General features: G+C 39.7%; 2 protein-coding genes across 36 annotated transcripts in view; one reads left to right on the plus strand and one right to left on the minus strand.

Moving 5' to 3' along the window:
* The window catches only part of GIN1 (gypsy retrotransposon integrase 1), a 36,714-nt gene extending 21,301 nt beyond the window's left edge, over positions 1–15,413 (minus strand). For 2 of the 3 annotated variants that reach the window (XM_012179020.5, XM_012179019.5), the window contains exons 1-3: positions 15,338–15,413; positions 11,378–11,458; positions 1,365–1,510 (exon numbers count right to left, since the gene is read on the minus strand). In XM_012179020.5, coding sequence (XP_012034410.2) covers positions 1,365–1,510; positions 11,378–11,412 — 181 coding nt within the window. In that variant the 5' untranslated portion in view covers positions 11,413–11,458; positions 15,338–15,413. The remainder of the gene's footprint in view (positions 1–1,364; positions 1,511–11,377; positions 11,459–15,337) is intronic. The other variant, XM_012179021.5, reaches the window with a different exon arrangement.
* Positions 15,414–15,560: 147 nt separating this feature from the next.
* PPIP5K2 (diphosphoinositol pentakisphosphate kinase 2) overlaps positions 15,561–16,140 on the plus strand; it is an 83,379-nt gene continuing 82,799 nt past the window's right edge. For all 33 annotated transcript variants that reach the window (XM_060416060.1, XM_060416064.1, XM_060416063.1 and 30 more), the window contains exon 1: positions 15,561–15,802. The gene's annotated coding sequence lies outside the window, so the exon portion shown is untranslated. The remainder of the gene's footprint in view (positions 15,803–16,140) is intronic.

Below are 16,140 nucleotides of genomic sequence, written 5' to 3' on the forward strand. Positions count from 1 at the left end.
GAGTTTTCCAAAAGAGTGTTTCATCAGAGCTGTATTTTTGTAAGCCACAACCTCTCTTAAGTTTTTCTGGATTTGAGTAGGAAATAGGGTTAGTAAAGCCAACAAAGGAGCAGAACTTTAATCTACAGGACAGTTCTGCTTTCCTTTGGAGACACCTAAAAGAGTCTATGATTGGGCAATGTAATCAGGGCATGAAGAGAACTGCCGCTTCTCCAGTGTGGATGATTATTCAAACTCCAAAAGACACCATTATTAGTGTGCTTAGCTAAGAATATGCTGAGTGGAACACTCCTTACTTGAATTAGAAAGTAAGCAACTTAAGGCCAGGAGGCTAATCTATTTCATTCATCAGTGTATTCCCAAGGCCTAAAATGTGACTGGCACATAGTAGGAACTCAGTAAACAATTGGTGCATAAATCAATAAATGAACGAATGGACGAATTCTCTTTAGTGTAAAATGTAATAGGTATGTAAGAGACATAAGAGATGCAGGTTCAGTCCCTGGATGGGAAGACTGCCTGAAGAAGGAAATGGCAACCCACTCCAGTATTCTTGCCTGGAGATTCCCATGGACACAGAAGCCTGGCGGGCTACAGTCTACGGGGTCGCAGAGTGGGACGTGACTAACGGAACTTAGCATTCTTAAATTTAAGGGAGTTACTGGAAGGGATGTACACAGGGAGAAATAAGCAGGCATTTATTTATAATCTTAGAATTTTCTTGACCTGCTTTGAGGAAAGCCTGATTCTGTACCTATAGGCAAAATTCCTGTTAGTAACACCAACATTCATTTAGCCATCTGGTGACTATACTTTTTATTTATCCATCTCAAACTTCTCTTCTCTTTTGGAGGAGGAGGACAAAGAGGGGAGAATGATCATAATCTTTCAAGATAAATATTCCACTGCCTTTCAAACATTTAATTCACTCAGGGAGTTTAGGAGTTCAAAGATAAATATGATCCTGAAACCATTTAACAGCAGTAAGAGGGAGGAACCACGGAAATAATAGAGTAAATAAGTTAACTCTGTCAACATTTTCATAGTAGACATCAAGTCAGTTCTTCATTGAGAGGGACGTGAGTGCTTGCAAGTCCACCACTAAAGTAGGACTCACCGAGGGACAAGAGCAAGTTTTCTGGTGTTTTTCATGCTATCATTTTCTGTCTATGATTTGAAATGCCCCTTTCATGCTTACTAGCCTTCAGTTGGCTTCAATGTGGTTTTTATTTTGCTTTCAACTGAATGGCATTATCAATTTAAGCAACAACCAATTGCTACAGAAATTTTCAGGACTCCACAAAGAACTCCACACGGAGAAGCACCTATATAAAACTCTATACTAAAAATTGAGGGTATTTTACCTTTGAAGACAAATTTTTTTGCTGCTCTTCTTATGCCACTTCTCTCACTAGGCAGTGTAGTTGGATGATATTCACCAGTTCGTTTATAATATGCAATCTGTTTAAGATGAAGGTCACCATTTTTTCCACTACGAACCATTATGAACCTAGGTAAAAGGTATTTAAAGATACAATTTAAGTGATAAGCTAATCCAGTTGCTATTTCAGTTCAGGCTTGTGTCATATTTGTGCTTATCTGTGAATTGAACTTTCCTGGAATATTATCAGTGACAAGAAATAATTGCAGTACAGAAAAGGAACAGTATGATGTATATGAACTAGAATATCCAAATGCTATTTTTGAGATACAACATGACACTGTCTCTTTCCAACTGAAAAGAAATACAGAAAAATTTCCACATACAAGGAAAAAAGGAAATGAACACGTACACTTCAAAAAGTTTTGCTTAAAGTCTCTTATTACACGACACTTGAAATGTTACTTATATAGGATGGTTCTGTTATGTGACATTTAAATAAATGATAGGTGATAAAAGGAAAAATGTAGTTTTATGTTACTTCTAAATATATTCATGGTCACAAAAAATCTAAATCATTTATGAAAAAGATCCATTTTTAAAATGTTCATATGATAAATGATGAAGATTTTAGCTATGCTAGATTTCATACACTATTCTGAACTACACGTAAGCTAATTTTTCTTGAATATAAGATTTTTGTTCTGTGTGTACTTTCTCTGTGTTATAAAGAAAAGCCTGGCTGTACTGGCCAAAACAAAACTTCTCTATTTTGGACCCTAAGCGTTATGAAAAACCATTACATTAAAAGAAAAACATCTTTTCTTGCGTATTTTCAGTTGAAACAAACTATTCTGTGCTGGTTATTCTGTCTGTCTCCACCCAACTGATCCAGATATATATATATATATATATATATATGTATATATATATATATATATATATTTAAGTTTTTTATTTTTTTAATTTTAAAATCTTTAATTCTTACATGCGTTCCCAAACATGAACCCCCCTCCCACCTCCCTCCCCATACCATCTCTCTGGGTCATCCCCATGCACCAGCCCCAAGCATGCTGCATCCTGCGTCAGACATAGACTGGCGATTCAATTCTTACATGATAGTATACATGTTAGAATGTCATTCTCCCAAATCATCCCACCCTCTCCCTCTCCCTGAGTCCAAAAGTCCGTTATACTTTTGACTTTACTCTCCCTGCTGCTGTACCCTAACAGACTGACCCTTACAGACTGCATTTACAGATTTTTGGCTGGCCTTGTCCAGCAGGAGGTACAAGCAGTCAAATCAGGCAGCAAAACACATCAGGATATTTACTTCCCAGGTCCTTCCTTGGTTTAAGCGGCAACCCTCTACAACCACAGCTCCTTACCAGGGAGCCCATTGTGTGTGTCTCCAGCTCTTCTCTTCTTGACACTTCAGCCCTAGAGGTAGTAGCTATTTTCTGCTGTCGCTAGTCTCAAGGAGCCATGTTGCTTTCTTTGACCCCTCCCATCAGGTGTATAAACAGGAGCTTAATAAATTTTCCTTAAAATCCCACCAGAGTATACCTTCTGTTTCCCACTAGAAATGTTAACTGATCCAAAGACTTTACATTTTGAATTTTCAAACTCAATATGGATGTTTACTGACCACCAGAAGATCTAAGAATAAAGCTAAAAGAAAATATTACTGTAGAGAGAAGGTCAGAACAAAGCAGAACAGACTAGGCCTATGAACTAGGTCTTAAATAGCCTATTAAGTCTCTTCGCCAATGAAACTTTGCACATTTAATAACCATTTTTCTGATCTTTTCACAACTCTGGAATATCAGTGTGTTTCTAACATCCCTTAACCTTAGATTAGTATAAAGTGTAGGCTATTTTAAAAGCAAATGTTCTGCAAGGCTAATTCTCTCCTATCATAACTAAAAGACAGGTTAATTATCTCTATAAAACAGTTTATTCTAATTAAATTCTTAATATATAATTTTTTCACTTTGTAATAAATGGTTACAAACAAAAATCAAACAAATGTACCTTATTACAATTTCTAAAACATCTCAAAATTAAATGGATCAGACTTTAAAACCATTTATAAAACTACAGTAAATACAACAGTGAAGTCTTGGCATAAGGTTAGACAAACAGGCCATGGAAATAGAATATAGAGTCCAGAATTAAATCCACATGTATACAGTCAATTACTTTACAACAAGGGCATTGATTCAATGGGAGAAGAGATGGTCTTTTCAATAAATGATGCTGAAGCAATTGGATATTTGTATCAGAAAAAAATTAATATCAACCATCTACCAACATCTTCTACAAAATTCCAGATAAATCATAAACCTAAATATGAAAAGTAAAGTATAAAGCTTCTGGATGAAAACACAGAAAAAGATCTTCAAAACCTTGAGAAAAGATAAAGATTTCTGAAATAGGAACAAAAAGTCCTATTCATAAAAGAAAAAAATTATAACAAGTTAGATTTTATTAATGGAGAAGGCAATGGCACCCCACTCCAGTACTCTTGCCTGGAAAATCCCATGGCCGGAGGAGCCTAGTAGGCTAAGGTCCATGGGGTCGCTAAGAGTTGGATACAACTGAGTGACTTCACTTTCACTTTTCACTTTCATGCACTGGAGAAGGAAATGGCAACCACTCCAGGGTTCTTGCCTGGAGAATCCCAGGGACGGGGGAGCCTGGTGGGCTGCCATCTATGGGGTCGCACAGAGTCAGACACAACTGAAGTGACTTAGCAGCAGCAGATTTTATTAAAATCAAAATCTGTTTATCAAAAGACCATTAAGAAAGGGAAAAGATAATCCACTGACTGGGAGAAGATAACTTTAATATATATACATCTAACAAAGGACTCATACCTAGCAAATACAATGAATTATGACAAAATCAAAAGGAAAAGGATAAAAATATAAAAATATAGGGAAATACCTTACATGAGATTTCAAAAAAAGTGAATTCCCAAAGGGATAATAAGCAAGTGAAAATGTTCTCAAACATCATTACTCCCAGGGCAATGCAAACTAAAGCCAAAATTATTTACAGCTATACACTACCAAAAAGGCTAAATTTAAAAACACAGACAGCAGGTGTTGGGAGGAAACTCGCATGCATTGTTTGTGTAAGTGTAAAAGGCTACAGTCTCTTTGGAAAGCTGACAGCTTCTTCTAAAGCAAAACATATGTCTACCCTAAGGACTTGGCAATTCTATTTTTAAGTTTATATCCTAGTGAAATGAGTGTATGACCATCAAAAGATGTGTATAAAAGTTTTCCTAGATGAAGCTGGCAACAGTGAGCGCATCAAGAGGGTATGCCCTGCGCACACTCAGTCCTTCCTGTAGACACTCCTGGTGCTCTCCAGCTCCGCGTCGCTCTCTCATCTCAGTGCTTTTCCAGCTGACTGTGGGGAAGCGCTACTCTGCAACCTCAACGCTTTTACTTTCATGTCATCCATCCTGTCTACAGCCTGTCTACAGCCTGTCTACAGCCCTTCCTCTGCCAAAGGATCCTGTAGCAAACTTCCATCCTTCATCAATTTTCAATTTAGGAAGCTGCGTGTGGTTTCAAGTAGGGAGTAGAGACTGTCAGTCTACCCATCTATTTCCTATTTGCCTGTCATTCCAGTTTTGTATTAATTCTCCTTCACTCTTAAAAAAAACAACCAACAAACAAGCAAAAATCTTTTGCCTATCTTACTTTTCTCTCTAAGATACACTGACACAAGCTCTTCCAAGTCTAAGAGACAGAAGGACCTGTTTTTTCTTAGTTTAAATCATTATGGTCTATATTCTGTAAAATTTATCATATATTACAAATGACCCCACACTCCCCATGTGACCCCATGGGGTCATTCCCCCAATGACCCCATGTTTTCCCTTATTGGCTTTTGGGACCACCAATATTCTAAATCATCTAAAAGAAAACTTTAATAAAACATCCCAGTTTAGCCACGGAGAACACGGTACCTGCAGAAAGATGTTTATTTTGTTTAAAATGTAAAATTCTCTGTTGCCTCCATTTCGGAGACCAGTAAAGGTTGCAAAATTTCCTAAAGGACATTAAGGGAAAGGGGAAGAAGTCTCATCAGGCCTCTAAAAAGCCTGCAGGAGGAAAAGACCAAACTCTCACACCTCAAAGGAAGTACAGGCCTTAAAACACAGAGGTTTATACTAGGGAAGCAAGGATTCTTCAACATAAGCAAATCAATCCATGTGATTCACCACACTGAAACACAGGAGGATGTGGGTAACTGTAACTGGTAGGAGAAAACTGGCCGTGAGGAAACACAAATGTCCGCAAGAAGCACAGTGATGTCTATATTTTGCCCTCATAGTTAAAAACCTCTCTGAGATCCCACAATTCCCCTTCCCCCTTTCCCTTCTCCAGGGTGTCTTAGTCCATTTGGGTTGCTGTAGCAATGTATCATAGACTAGATGACTTAATAATAACAAACACTTGTTTCTCCTAGTTTCAGAGGCTGGGACGTTCAAGAACAAGTGGTCGATTCCGTCTGGTAAGAGCTTGCTTCCTGCTTCATAAATGGCATCTTTGCTACATCCTCACATGGTAGAAGGGGTTCCGGAGCTCTCGGAGTTCTCTTCTATAAAGACACTTATTCCATTCCTGAGAGGTCTACCGTCAGGATCTAATCACCTACCAAAGGCACCACCTACTAATACCATCTCATTAGGGCTTAGAACTTTAACATATGAATTTTGGAGGGACAAAATATTCAGTATATAGTATTGGAGGTAACTCTAGCTTCTTACTAATGGTACGCATGCGCCTCTGGTCAGTGTTCCACTTCTCAAGCCTGGGAATCAGATTAAACGCTGTCAGCTTCTTTTCTTCCTCCACACTGGCTTTCATGCAGTATTTGCATTATTACCACAGCCAACACCCAAAACCCAGCTTTGCAAAGATGTAAAAGAAAGGAAAGTAGTTTGACCTAATGTTGAAACTGTGAACTAGTAGTCCACAAGGCATCTGATAGATGTTGAATATAGCTGTGTTTCCTTTGAAGGTTTAAAACACTTCATGGTACCCTGTGAATTCACTATGATGTCCTGGAAAGCCTTGGCACAGAGTTTGACAACTGTGAGTTAGGCATTTAATAAGTAAACACAAACTAGACTTATTAAATTTTCAGAGATTAAGCAAAGGTTGTAGACTAATAACCTGATATTATAAGTCACTTAGAGGTACAGACTACAAGTTTCCAGCATTTCTTTAACTGGAACTAAAGAAACCTGGCAGAAAACAAGTTAATACTAAGTTCTCTAAGTGCATAACAAAAAGCACCTATCAGGTCATTTCCCTGTATCTCTTTCCTACTGCTGCTGCTGCTGCTAAATCACCTCAGTCGTGACTTTGTGCAACCCCACAGACGGCAGCCCACCAAGCTCTGCCGTCCCTGGGATTCTCCAAGCAAGAATACTGGAGTGGGTTGCCATTTCCTTCTCCAATCTCTTTCCTAAGCACTTCCTAAATAAAGAAAATAAGGCAGGTGGTAATTTCACAGAAGAAAAAGGCATTCCATTTCATTTTCTCTTAGTAAAATTAATTTTTATACTCCTTTAACACATCATTCTTGATGACATGTATTTCTAATTTCCATAATGTTCAGGAAATAACACTCTCTAAATTGAAAGACCAATTATTATTAACAGGAGAGTTACTTTATTTCATTATTTTTATTCTGTTTCATTATTCTATTCTTTCACACAATTATAATATAGAAAAGGATAGTAAAACATATTTAATCTTCAAGTAGGGAAAGATGAAAAGATTTTTGAAAAATTAAATATACCACATCACACAATGAAAAAGTAGATCTCATCTAAAAGTACTTTAAAACAGCACTGAAAGGAAGCCCATACAATATCCCATTTTCCAGATAAGAAAAAAAGACCTCAAGGGGTTAATTTAGATTGAAATTGACTGGTAAATTATAATATTCAATAATGGAAGTAAATTATTCCTTTCTGAAATAGCATTAAAAAATTCCTCTACAGGCTTCTGCCTGGTGGGAAAAAAAACATCACTCCCCACCCTAACAATGAAAAAAGCTGTATAAACTCACTAAGATGTCAATTCTCCCCAAATTGATTTACAGAATCAATGCAATGCAAACAGAAACCCAACAAGCTCTTCTGTAGAAATCAACAAGCTGATTCTAAAATTGAGATGGTAGTCCAGTGGTGCTGGGGGTATGCTAAATTCCTGGTCAGGGAACTAAGATCCTGCATGCCTTGTGGCACGGACAAAAATAATAATAATTTAAAAATCGATGTGGAAAACCAGATGACTCACAATAGCTAAAACAAGTTTGTAAAACAAGAATATAGTTGAAAATTTGTATGTTACCTTGTTTCAAGACTCACTTTAATGCTATTGTAATCAAGACCTTGTGGTACTGGCAAAATTGTTAGGGGAAGCACAGTGATTGAAACTGCCCACCCCAGCTAGGCACCATAGTAACCATTTGCATGAGTTGTTTTATGCCAGGAGATCCTGATAAGGAATACAGAACTAATAAGCCACCACCAACCGGAAGAGTTCGGAAAAGGTTGAAAGGAGACACTGTGTGTCCGTCCACTTCCCAGAATCCCTCTCGCTAGCATCCATCTTGGCTGAGCAATGCATATACCACCAGGAAAGACTCTGAATTAGAATGATTGGCCAAAGACCACCGGGAAACTAATCCCATCACCATAAAACCCGAGACTGCGAGCCACGTGGCAGAGCAGTTCTCCTGGGTTCCCTTCCCCTACTGCTCTCCACCCGGGTGCCCTTTCCCAATAAAATCTCTTGCTTTGTCAGCACATGTGTCTCCTCGAACAATTCATTTCCAAGTGTTAGACAAGAGGCCAGTTTTGGGCCCTGGAAGGGGATCCCCCTTCCTGCAACAAAATGATAGCCATCAATCTATGGAACAAAATAGTATCCAGAAATACAGCTACACAGAAATGGTACTTACTGATTTTTTTACATAGGTGCCAAGGTAATTCAACAGAGAAAGAGTAATGTTTACAACAAATGATGCTGAAGCAACTTAACTAAACATCCACATTAACAAAGATAAATCTCAACAAACACCTTGCACCATACAAAGAAATTAAAATTATTCACGATGGTTTACAGATCTAAATGTAAAAACTAAAGTTAGAGAAATTCTACAAGACAGTAAAAGAGAAAATTTTTGTAAGCTTAAGTTAGATAATGACTTCCAGATAGCAAACATAAAGAACCACCCGTAAAAGAAAAAATTAAACTTACGTTCTTTTTAAAATACTGTTAAGGAAACAGAGTAATCACAGCTGGGAGAAAATATTTGCAGTCATATATATAATAAAAAAAACTTGGGTCCAGAATCTATAAAGAACTGTCAAAGCCCAATAATAAGAAAGCAAAAAATCTGATTTTTAAAGTGTAAAAAAGATGTGAACAGACACTTCATCAAAGAAGATATGGTTTGCAGATAACATGTAAAGACGTTCAACACCATTATGCAATGAAAAACAAATTAAAACCACAAGTTTTTGCTGCTGTTCAGGTGTTAAGTTGTGTCTGACTCTTTGTGACCCCATGGACTGCAGTATGCCAGGCACCTCAGTCCATGAGGTTTTTCCAGGCAAGAATACTGGAGTGGGTTGCCATTTCCTTCTACAGGGGGTCTTCCCAGACCAGAGATCAAACCTGCTTCTCCAGCACTGGCAGATGTATTCTTTACCACTGAGCCACCTGGGAAGCTCATCGCAATGATGCTGCTGCTGCTAAGTCGCTTCAGTCGTGTCCGACTCTGTGCGACCCCGTGGATTGCAGCCTATCAAGCTCCTCCGTCCATGGGATTTTCCAGGCAAGAGTACTGGAGTGGGTTGCCATTGCCTTCTCCTGTAACTGCATAGTGATACACCAATTCAACTTACTGCTATGGGGGAAAAACACCATTTAATGAGACATGAAGACAAAGCACAAACCCGACTAAGGGCACACACGCTGTGGACCACAGCACGGCCATGACCAGAACAAGTGGAGGGACGGGGGAGGGGAGATGGATGGGTAAACTACAGCCTTGGGGGCGGGGGGTGGGGGGGCGGTTTAGATTGATGACAACTAAGCAGACAACAGGATGAGACAGGAAATCAAAACCAATGATGAAAGCAAACACACTGTCAGAGAACTCCAACAGCAAGGAAAACATGCAGAACTGTTCTTTAACAAATATTCGGAAAGAAATCAAGCAATAAGAATAAAGAAATCGCAATAAGATACCACTACAAATCCATCAAAATGGAAAAAAAAAAATCTGCCAGTACTAAGTACTACCAAGCATGCAAAGCACTGCTGGTAAGAATAAAAAATGGTGTGAACATGTTGGAAAACAGCTTTAACTGAAGAGAAATGAAAGTACACGTCCACACAAAAATCTGTATGTGAATGTTTCTAGAATGTTTATTCATAACAGCCAAAACCTAAAAACAATCTAAATGTTCATCAACAAGTGAATGGATAAACAAATTGTGGTAGATCCACAGAGTAGAATACCCCTCAGCAAAAAGGAACTACAAATATATTTAATAGGGACGAATCTCAAAATTATTGTACTAAGCGAAACCCAGACACAAAAGGCTACAAACATACTACATGCTACTCTTTTTATGACATCTAGAAAAGCCAAAACTACAAATGGGAAACAATTTTTAAAAATTAATTTTTAAAAATATCTACAAATGCAAATTTTAATAACAGCTGCAAACATGTATATGGTACTATACTGTGAAGGTCCTCACAAGATCCTAAGGGGTAGGTAGTAATTTTGCATACATTTTAGAGATTAAAAAATGGAGCTTCAGAGAGATTATCCACTTTCCTCAAGGCAATAAAGGGAGCCCATCCATTGACATTTAAACCTTGGTCTCTGTTGTTTCAAATTTCATGTTTTTCCAACCTCAACACCCCTCCCCACTAATTTAATTATTTCTCATCCTCAGCTTTCATAATATTGATACTTGGTTCAGGCTTCTGTTAAGAAAGCTATAAAATGACTTTTATAGGGACACAGTGGCTATTCAACTATTCATAAATGAACAAGAATTACTTGCATTTCCTGATAGGAGAGGTAGCATTGAATATAAAAAGAGCACACGTTTCATAGGTGACAATTACTTCACTTCAGAAAGGGCCTATCTAAAAAGGCAAGGCTTTTAGGAGTCAAAATTTCTAGCATGCAACAGTTACCTAAGTCTCAGTATCCATGTTTGACAAAACGGAAATATTACTTATCCTTTCTTTTTCACAATTATAAAGATCAATGAGATAATGGATTTGAAATGCTCTTTGCATATGGTAAAGCAATATATAATTATTGTTAAAATGTTTAAGTATTTATCAGCCATAATACTTAATACTGTTCTGTCAGTAAAGACAGAGGACAAGAAGAAACAGAAATGCATAAGAAAGAAAAATCAGTTCACAAAAAGTATAGCCTTTTAAGTGACAGTGTTAGTCACTCATTCCTGTCCAACTCTTTGCAACGTCATGGACTGTAGCCTACCAGTGTCCTCTGTCCACGGGATTCTCCCAGCAAAATACTGGAGTGGGTAGCTATTCCCTTCTCCAGTTCTTCCCAACCCAAGAATGGAACCCAGGTCTCCTGCATTGCAGGTAGATTCTTTACCATCTGAGTCACCAAGGAAGTCCAAGTGGAAGGCTAAAAGTTTCCTGCACATGTTTGCTATTTGTTTATTGGTGAAACTTAAAAGAACTAATAATTTTTCCCTTCTCGAAAGTACATTCACTACTTGGTCCCTAGAAACCATCCCAGCAGTAAATTTGAGAAAATGGCTTTAAGCTGTAATACTCAGAACAAATATAAACAAAATGTCTATTTGCAAATATTATTAAGGAAAGAAATCATTTACAAGGGAGAATTAGGTGGCTTGAGTTATAAAGATGAAGATAACATAAATCTTACATCGTCTTCATCTTCTTTTTTTTGGATATGCTCATATTTTCAAGAATTCTTTGACAAATAATTGCTTGTGTGTTGAAATACCTAGGAGTAAGAAAAGGCAATAAAGCTGATTACAATTCCTAATTGATGAACTGTCAGGGTCAAATCTGATTATTTTTTACACTTTGTCCCTCAGTTCAGTTCAGTCGCTCAGTCGTGTCTGACTGTTTGTGACCCCACAAATCGCAGCACGCCAGGCCTCCCTGTCCATCACCAACTCCCAGAGTTCACTCAGACTCGCGTCCATTGAGTCCGTGATGCCATCCAGACATCTCATCCTCAGTCGTCCCCTTCTCCTCCTGCCCCCAACCCCTCCCAGCATCAGTCTTTTCCAATGAGTCAACTCTTCGCATGAGGTGGCCAAGGTACTGGAGCTTCAGCTTTAGCATCATTCCTTGCAAAGAAATCCCAGGGCTGATCTCCTTCAGAATGGACTGGTTGGATCTCCCTGCAGTCCAAGGGACTCTCAAGAGTCTTCTCCAACACCACAGTTCAAAAGCATCAATTCTTTGGCACTCAGCTTTCTTTATAGTTCAACTCTCACATCCATACATGACCAGAGGAAAAACCATAGCCTTGACTAGATGGACCTTAGTCTGCAAAGTAATATCTCTGCTTTTGAATATGCTATCTAGGTTGGTCATAACTTTTCTTCCAAGGACTAAGCGTCTTTTAATTTCATGGCTGTAATCACCATCTGCAGTAATTTTGGAGCCAAAAAAAAAATAAAGTCTGACACTGTTTCTACTGTTTCCCTGTCTATTTCCCATGATGTGATGGGACCAGATGCCATGATATTCGTTTTCTGAATGTTGAGCTTTAAGTCAACTTTTTCACTCTCCTCTTTCACTTTCATCGAGAGGCTTTTTAGTTCCTCTTCACTTTCTGCCATAAGGTGTCATCTGCATATCTGAGGTTATTGATATTTCTCTTGGCAATCTTGATTCCAGCTTGTGTTTCTTCCAGCCCAGCGTTTCTCATGATGTACTCTGTATATAAGTTAAATAAGCAGGGTGACAATATACAGCCTTGACGTACTCCTTTTCCTATTTGGAACCAGTCTGTTGTTGTTCCATGTCCACTTCTAACTGCTGCTTCCTGACCTGCATACAGGTTTCTCAAAAGGCAGGTCAGGTGGTCTGGTATTCCCATCTCTTTCAGAATTTTCTACAGTTTATTGTGATCCACACAGTCAAAGGCTTTGGCATAGTCAATAAAGCAGAAATAGATGTTTTTTCTGGAACTCTCTTGCTTTTTCCATGATCCAGCGGATGTTGGCAATTTGATCTCTGGTTCCTCTGCCTTTTCTAAAACCAGCTTGAACATCAGGGAGTTCACAGTTCACATATTGCTGAAGACTGGCTTGGAGAATTTTGAGCATTACTTTACTAGCCTGTGAGATGAGTGCAACTGTGCGGTAGTTTGAGCATTCTTTTGCATTGCCTTTCTTTGGGATTGGAATGAAAATTGACCTTCTCCAGTCCTGTGGCCACTGCTGAGTTTTCCAAATTTGCTGGCATATTGAGTGCAGGACTTTCACAGCATCATCTTTCAGGATTTAAAACAGCTCAATTAGAATTCCATCACCTCCACTAGTTTTGTTCGTAGTGATGCTTTCTAAGGCCCACTTGACTTCACTTTCCAAGATGTCTGGCTCTAGATTAGTGATCACATCATCATGATTATGTGGGTTGTGAAGATCTTTTTTGTACAGTTCTTCCGTGTATTCTTGCCACCTCTTCGTAATATCTTCTGCTTCTGTTAGGTCCAGACCATTTCTGTCCTTTATCGAGCCCATCTTTGCATGAAATCTTCCCTTAGTATCTCGAATTTTCTTGATGAGATCTCTAGTCTTTCCCATTCTGTTCTTTTCCTCTTTTTCTTTGCATTGATCGCTAAAGAAGGCTTTCTTATCTCTTCTTGCTATTCTTTGGAACTCTGCATTCAGATGCTTATATCTTTCCTTTTCTCCTTTGCTTTTCGCTTCTCTTCTTTTCACAGCTATTTGTAAGGCCTCCCCAGACAGCCATTTTGCTTTTTTGCATTTCTTTTCCATGGGGATGGTCTTGATCTCTGTCTCCTGTACAATGTCACAAACCTCTGTCCTTAGTTCATCAGGCACTCTATCTATCAGATCTAGGCCCTGAAATCTATTTCTCACTTCCACCATATAATCATAAGGGATTTGATTTAGGTCATACCTGAATGCTCTAGCGGTTTTCCCTTTCTTCAATTTAAGTCTGATTTTGGCAATAAGGAGTTCATGATCTGAGCCACAGTCAGCTCCTGGTCTTGTTTTTGTTGACTGTATAGAGTTTCTCCATCTTTGGCTGCAAAGAATATAATCAATCTGATTTTGATGCTGACCATCTGGTGATGTGTAGAGTCTTCTCTTGTGTTGTTGGAAGAGGGTGTTTGCTATGACCAGTGGATTTTCTTGGCAAAACTCTATTAGTCTTTGCCCTGCTTCATTCCGCATGCCAAGGCCAAATTTGCCTCTTAATCCAGATGTTTCTTGACTTCCTACTTTTGCATTCCAGTACCCTCGAATGAAAAGGACATCTTTTTGGGGTGTTAGTTCTAAAAGGTCTTGTAGGTCTTCATAAAACCGTTTAACTTCAGTTTCTTCAATGTTACTGGTTGGGGCATAGACTTGGATCACTGTGATACTGAATGGTTTGCCTTGGAGACAAACACAGATCATTCTGTCGTTTTTGAGATTGCATCCAAGTACTCCATTTGGGACTCTTTTGTTGACCATGATGGCTACTCCATTTGATGAAACCAGTGAATACTTCTTTTAAGTGTAAATACTTATTACTTAATTCCTTTAGTAATTTTATCTTGTGCAACAAAAGCAGTTAAGTATCACTTTAAATAAAATTAGGATTTAACTGTGTTTTACCTAGGGCAAAACCCAGCAGGAACACCTAATTTAAGCCTCTAAAAGGTTATAATATGCACAAGTTTCAACTTTAAAACTTAAAATCTGTAACATTTCAATGAGCATTTTACTTGGGATCATTAATTTTATTCCTGCATTACTCTATTTTAATCTCTGAAAAATTGGAAGAGCACAATTTTATGTTAACGAAGACGACTGGGAAATCCAATTACACAAGACACTTCCCTATAACCTGCTTAGCTTCAGCGTGCAAATTTCACTTAAAAACGCCTTAATATCCATATGCAGATGAGCCACGTGTGGAAAAATGAATTTTTTAAAAAACTATTTTTCCATTTTGGTTCCGACATACTAACTTAAAAGAAAACCCACAGAGGTGTAATTTTCTTTTAAAACAAAAGGACAAGATTCTCTTGTAAACTCGCATTGCTTTCCCCGATTTTTGATCTGGGGCAAAAACGGGAAATACCTGATGAAATGACAAACAGGATAAAGTAAGGGGAGCGGGGGAGAATACTTTCCTTTCAGCCAAATGCCACACTCAACTTCCGAGTTTGCTCTGTTTCAGACGCCACTTCGAGCATTTCTAGAGCGTTCTGGTTACTTGTTAACTCTTAGGGGCAAGGTCCAGCTAAATTTAGCGTAAGCAAGAAAATGACCCGTTAAGTAAAACTCAGGGTTCAATTAGTTTTTTTTTTCACACTTTGTCCCTGGTAAAACATTAAATGAAACCAGCGAATACTGTTAATACTTATTACTTAATTCCTCCAATAATTTTATCTTGGATAGGAGCCTCCCTCAGCCCGACAACGGAACTCTCCCCTTGGCCGCTCAGCGGGCGGTGGCGGCGTAACGCCCCAAACAGGGCCCTCTCTCCCCAACGGCGCCTGCGCAATCTTCACAAAGCCAATTAAACCCTTTAAACCGGTCGCCTCTCCCGGCTTTGAAATTAGTCAGGTCACGCCTCATTTTAAAACGATCAGCAGCTGTGAGAGTACACTAAAACGACCACTCACCGAAGTGGTCCAAAAGGCTACCGTCAAGACTTAAGCTTCCTCTCGCGACTTTTGTGGTGCTGCCGGAAGCGGAACTATCCGCGTGGTGGTTTACAGGGGGCGTGTTTCTGCCGGGGGCGGGTGTCTCGGAGCCGCGGTCAGAAAAGGTTAGGCGCGGACCGTTTGGCTCTCGCCGGAAATCATTCCGCCCGGGGAGGTTTCTGTGTGAGACCCGGAGGGGGAGGGGAAGAGGCGTGATCGGGCTTCGCGAGCTGCGGTAGTACCTTCGGTACCTCTTTTGTGGGCCTTTCAGCTGCTGCTGAGGAGAGAGGACCCACGTTCCTGCCAGCAGCTGGAGTCTTTGACGGGCGCCTCAATCCTGACCGCCCCCCAACCTCCGCTCCCCCGGGACTAAGGGGGGGAATGGAGTCCCTGAATGGACTCGGACATCTCCTGCAGTTTCCGTGACGACCGCAGCCGCGGCAGGTGCGGGGGGCTTGGGGGTGGGGGTGCGGGGGGGACGAGAACTGAAGAGAATGGAGAACCGTGGAGAATGGAGATGCGGAGCCTAGTCCCCAGAGGTTTGCGGCCGCCGCAGGGCAGCTGTTTGAAACCTCTGGCTGCCGCTCCTCCGCGGGGCGTGTGGCCAGAGAGAAAGGCGGCCCGGGTGTGGAGGAGTGGCCGTCACAGCCTGGAAGGGATCCTTCGGCGTCTGCATTTTTCCTCCGCGACTTCCTCCTCCTCCATTCCTTCCCTCTTCTGGGCTTTTGAGATAACGGAGGTCTCACCTTAGCTCGCAAGGCGCTAGCGAGGCTCTGGCGGTT

The sequence above is a fragment of the Ovis aries genome, chromosome 5, assembly GCF_016772045.2.
Source record: "Ovis aries strain OAR_USU_Benz2616 breed Rambouillet chromosome 5, ARS-UI_Ramb_v3.0, whole genome shotgun sequence".
NCBI lineage: Eukaryota > Metazoa > Chordata > Mammalia > Artiodactyla > Bovidae > Ovis > Ovis aries.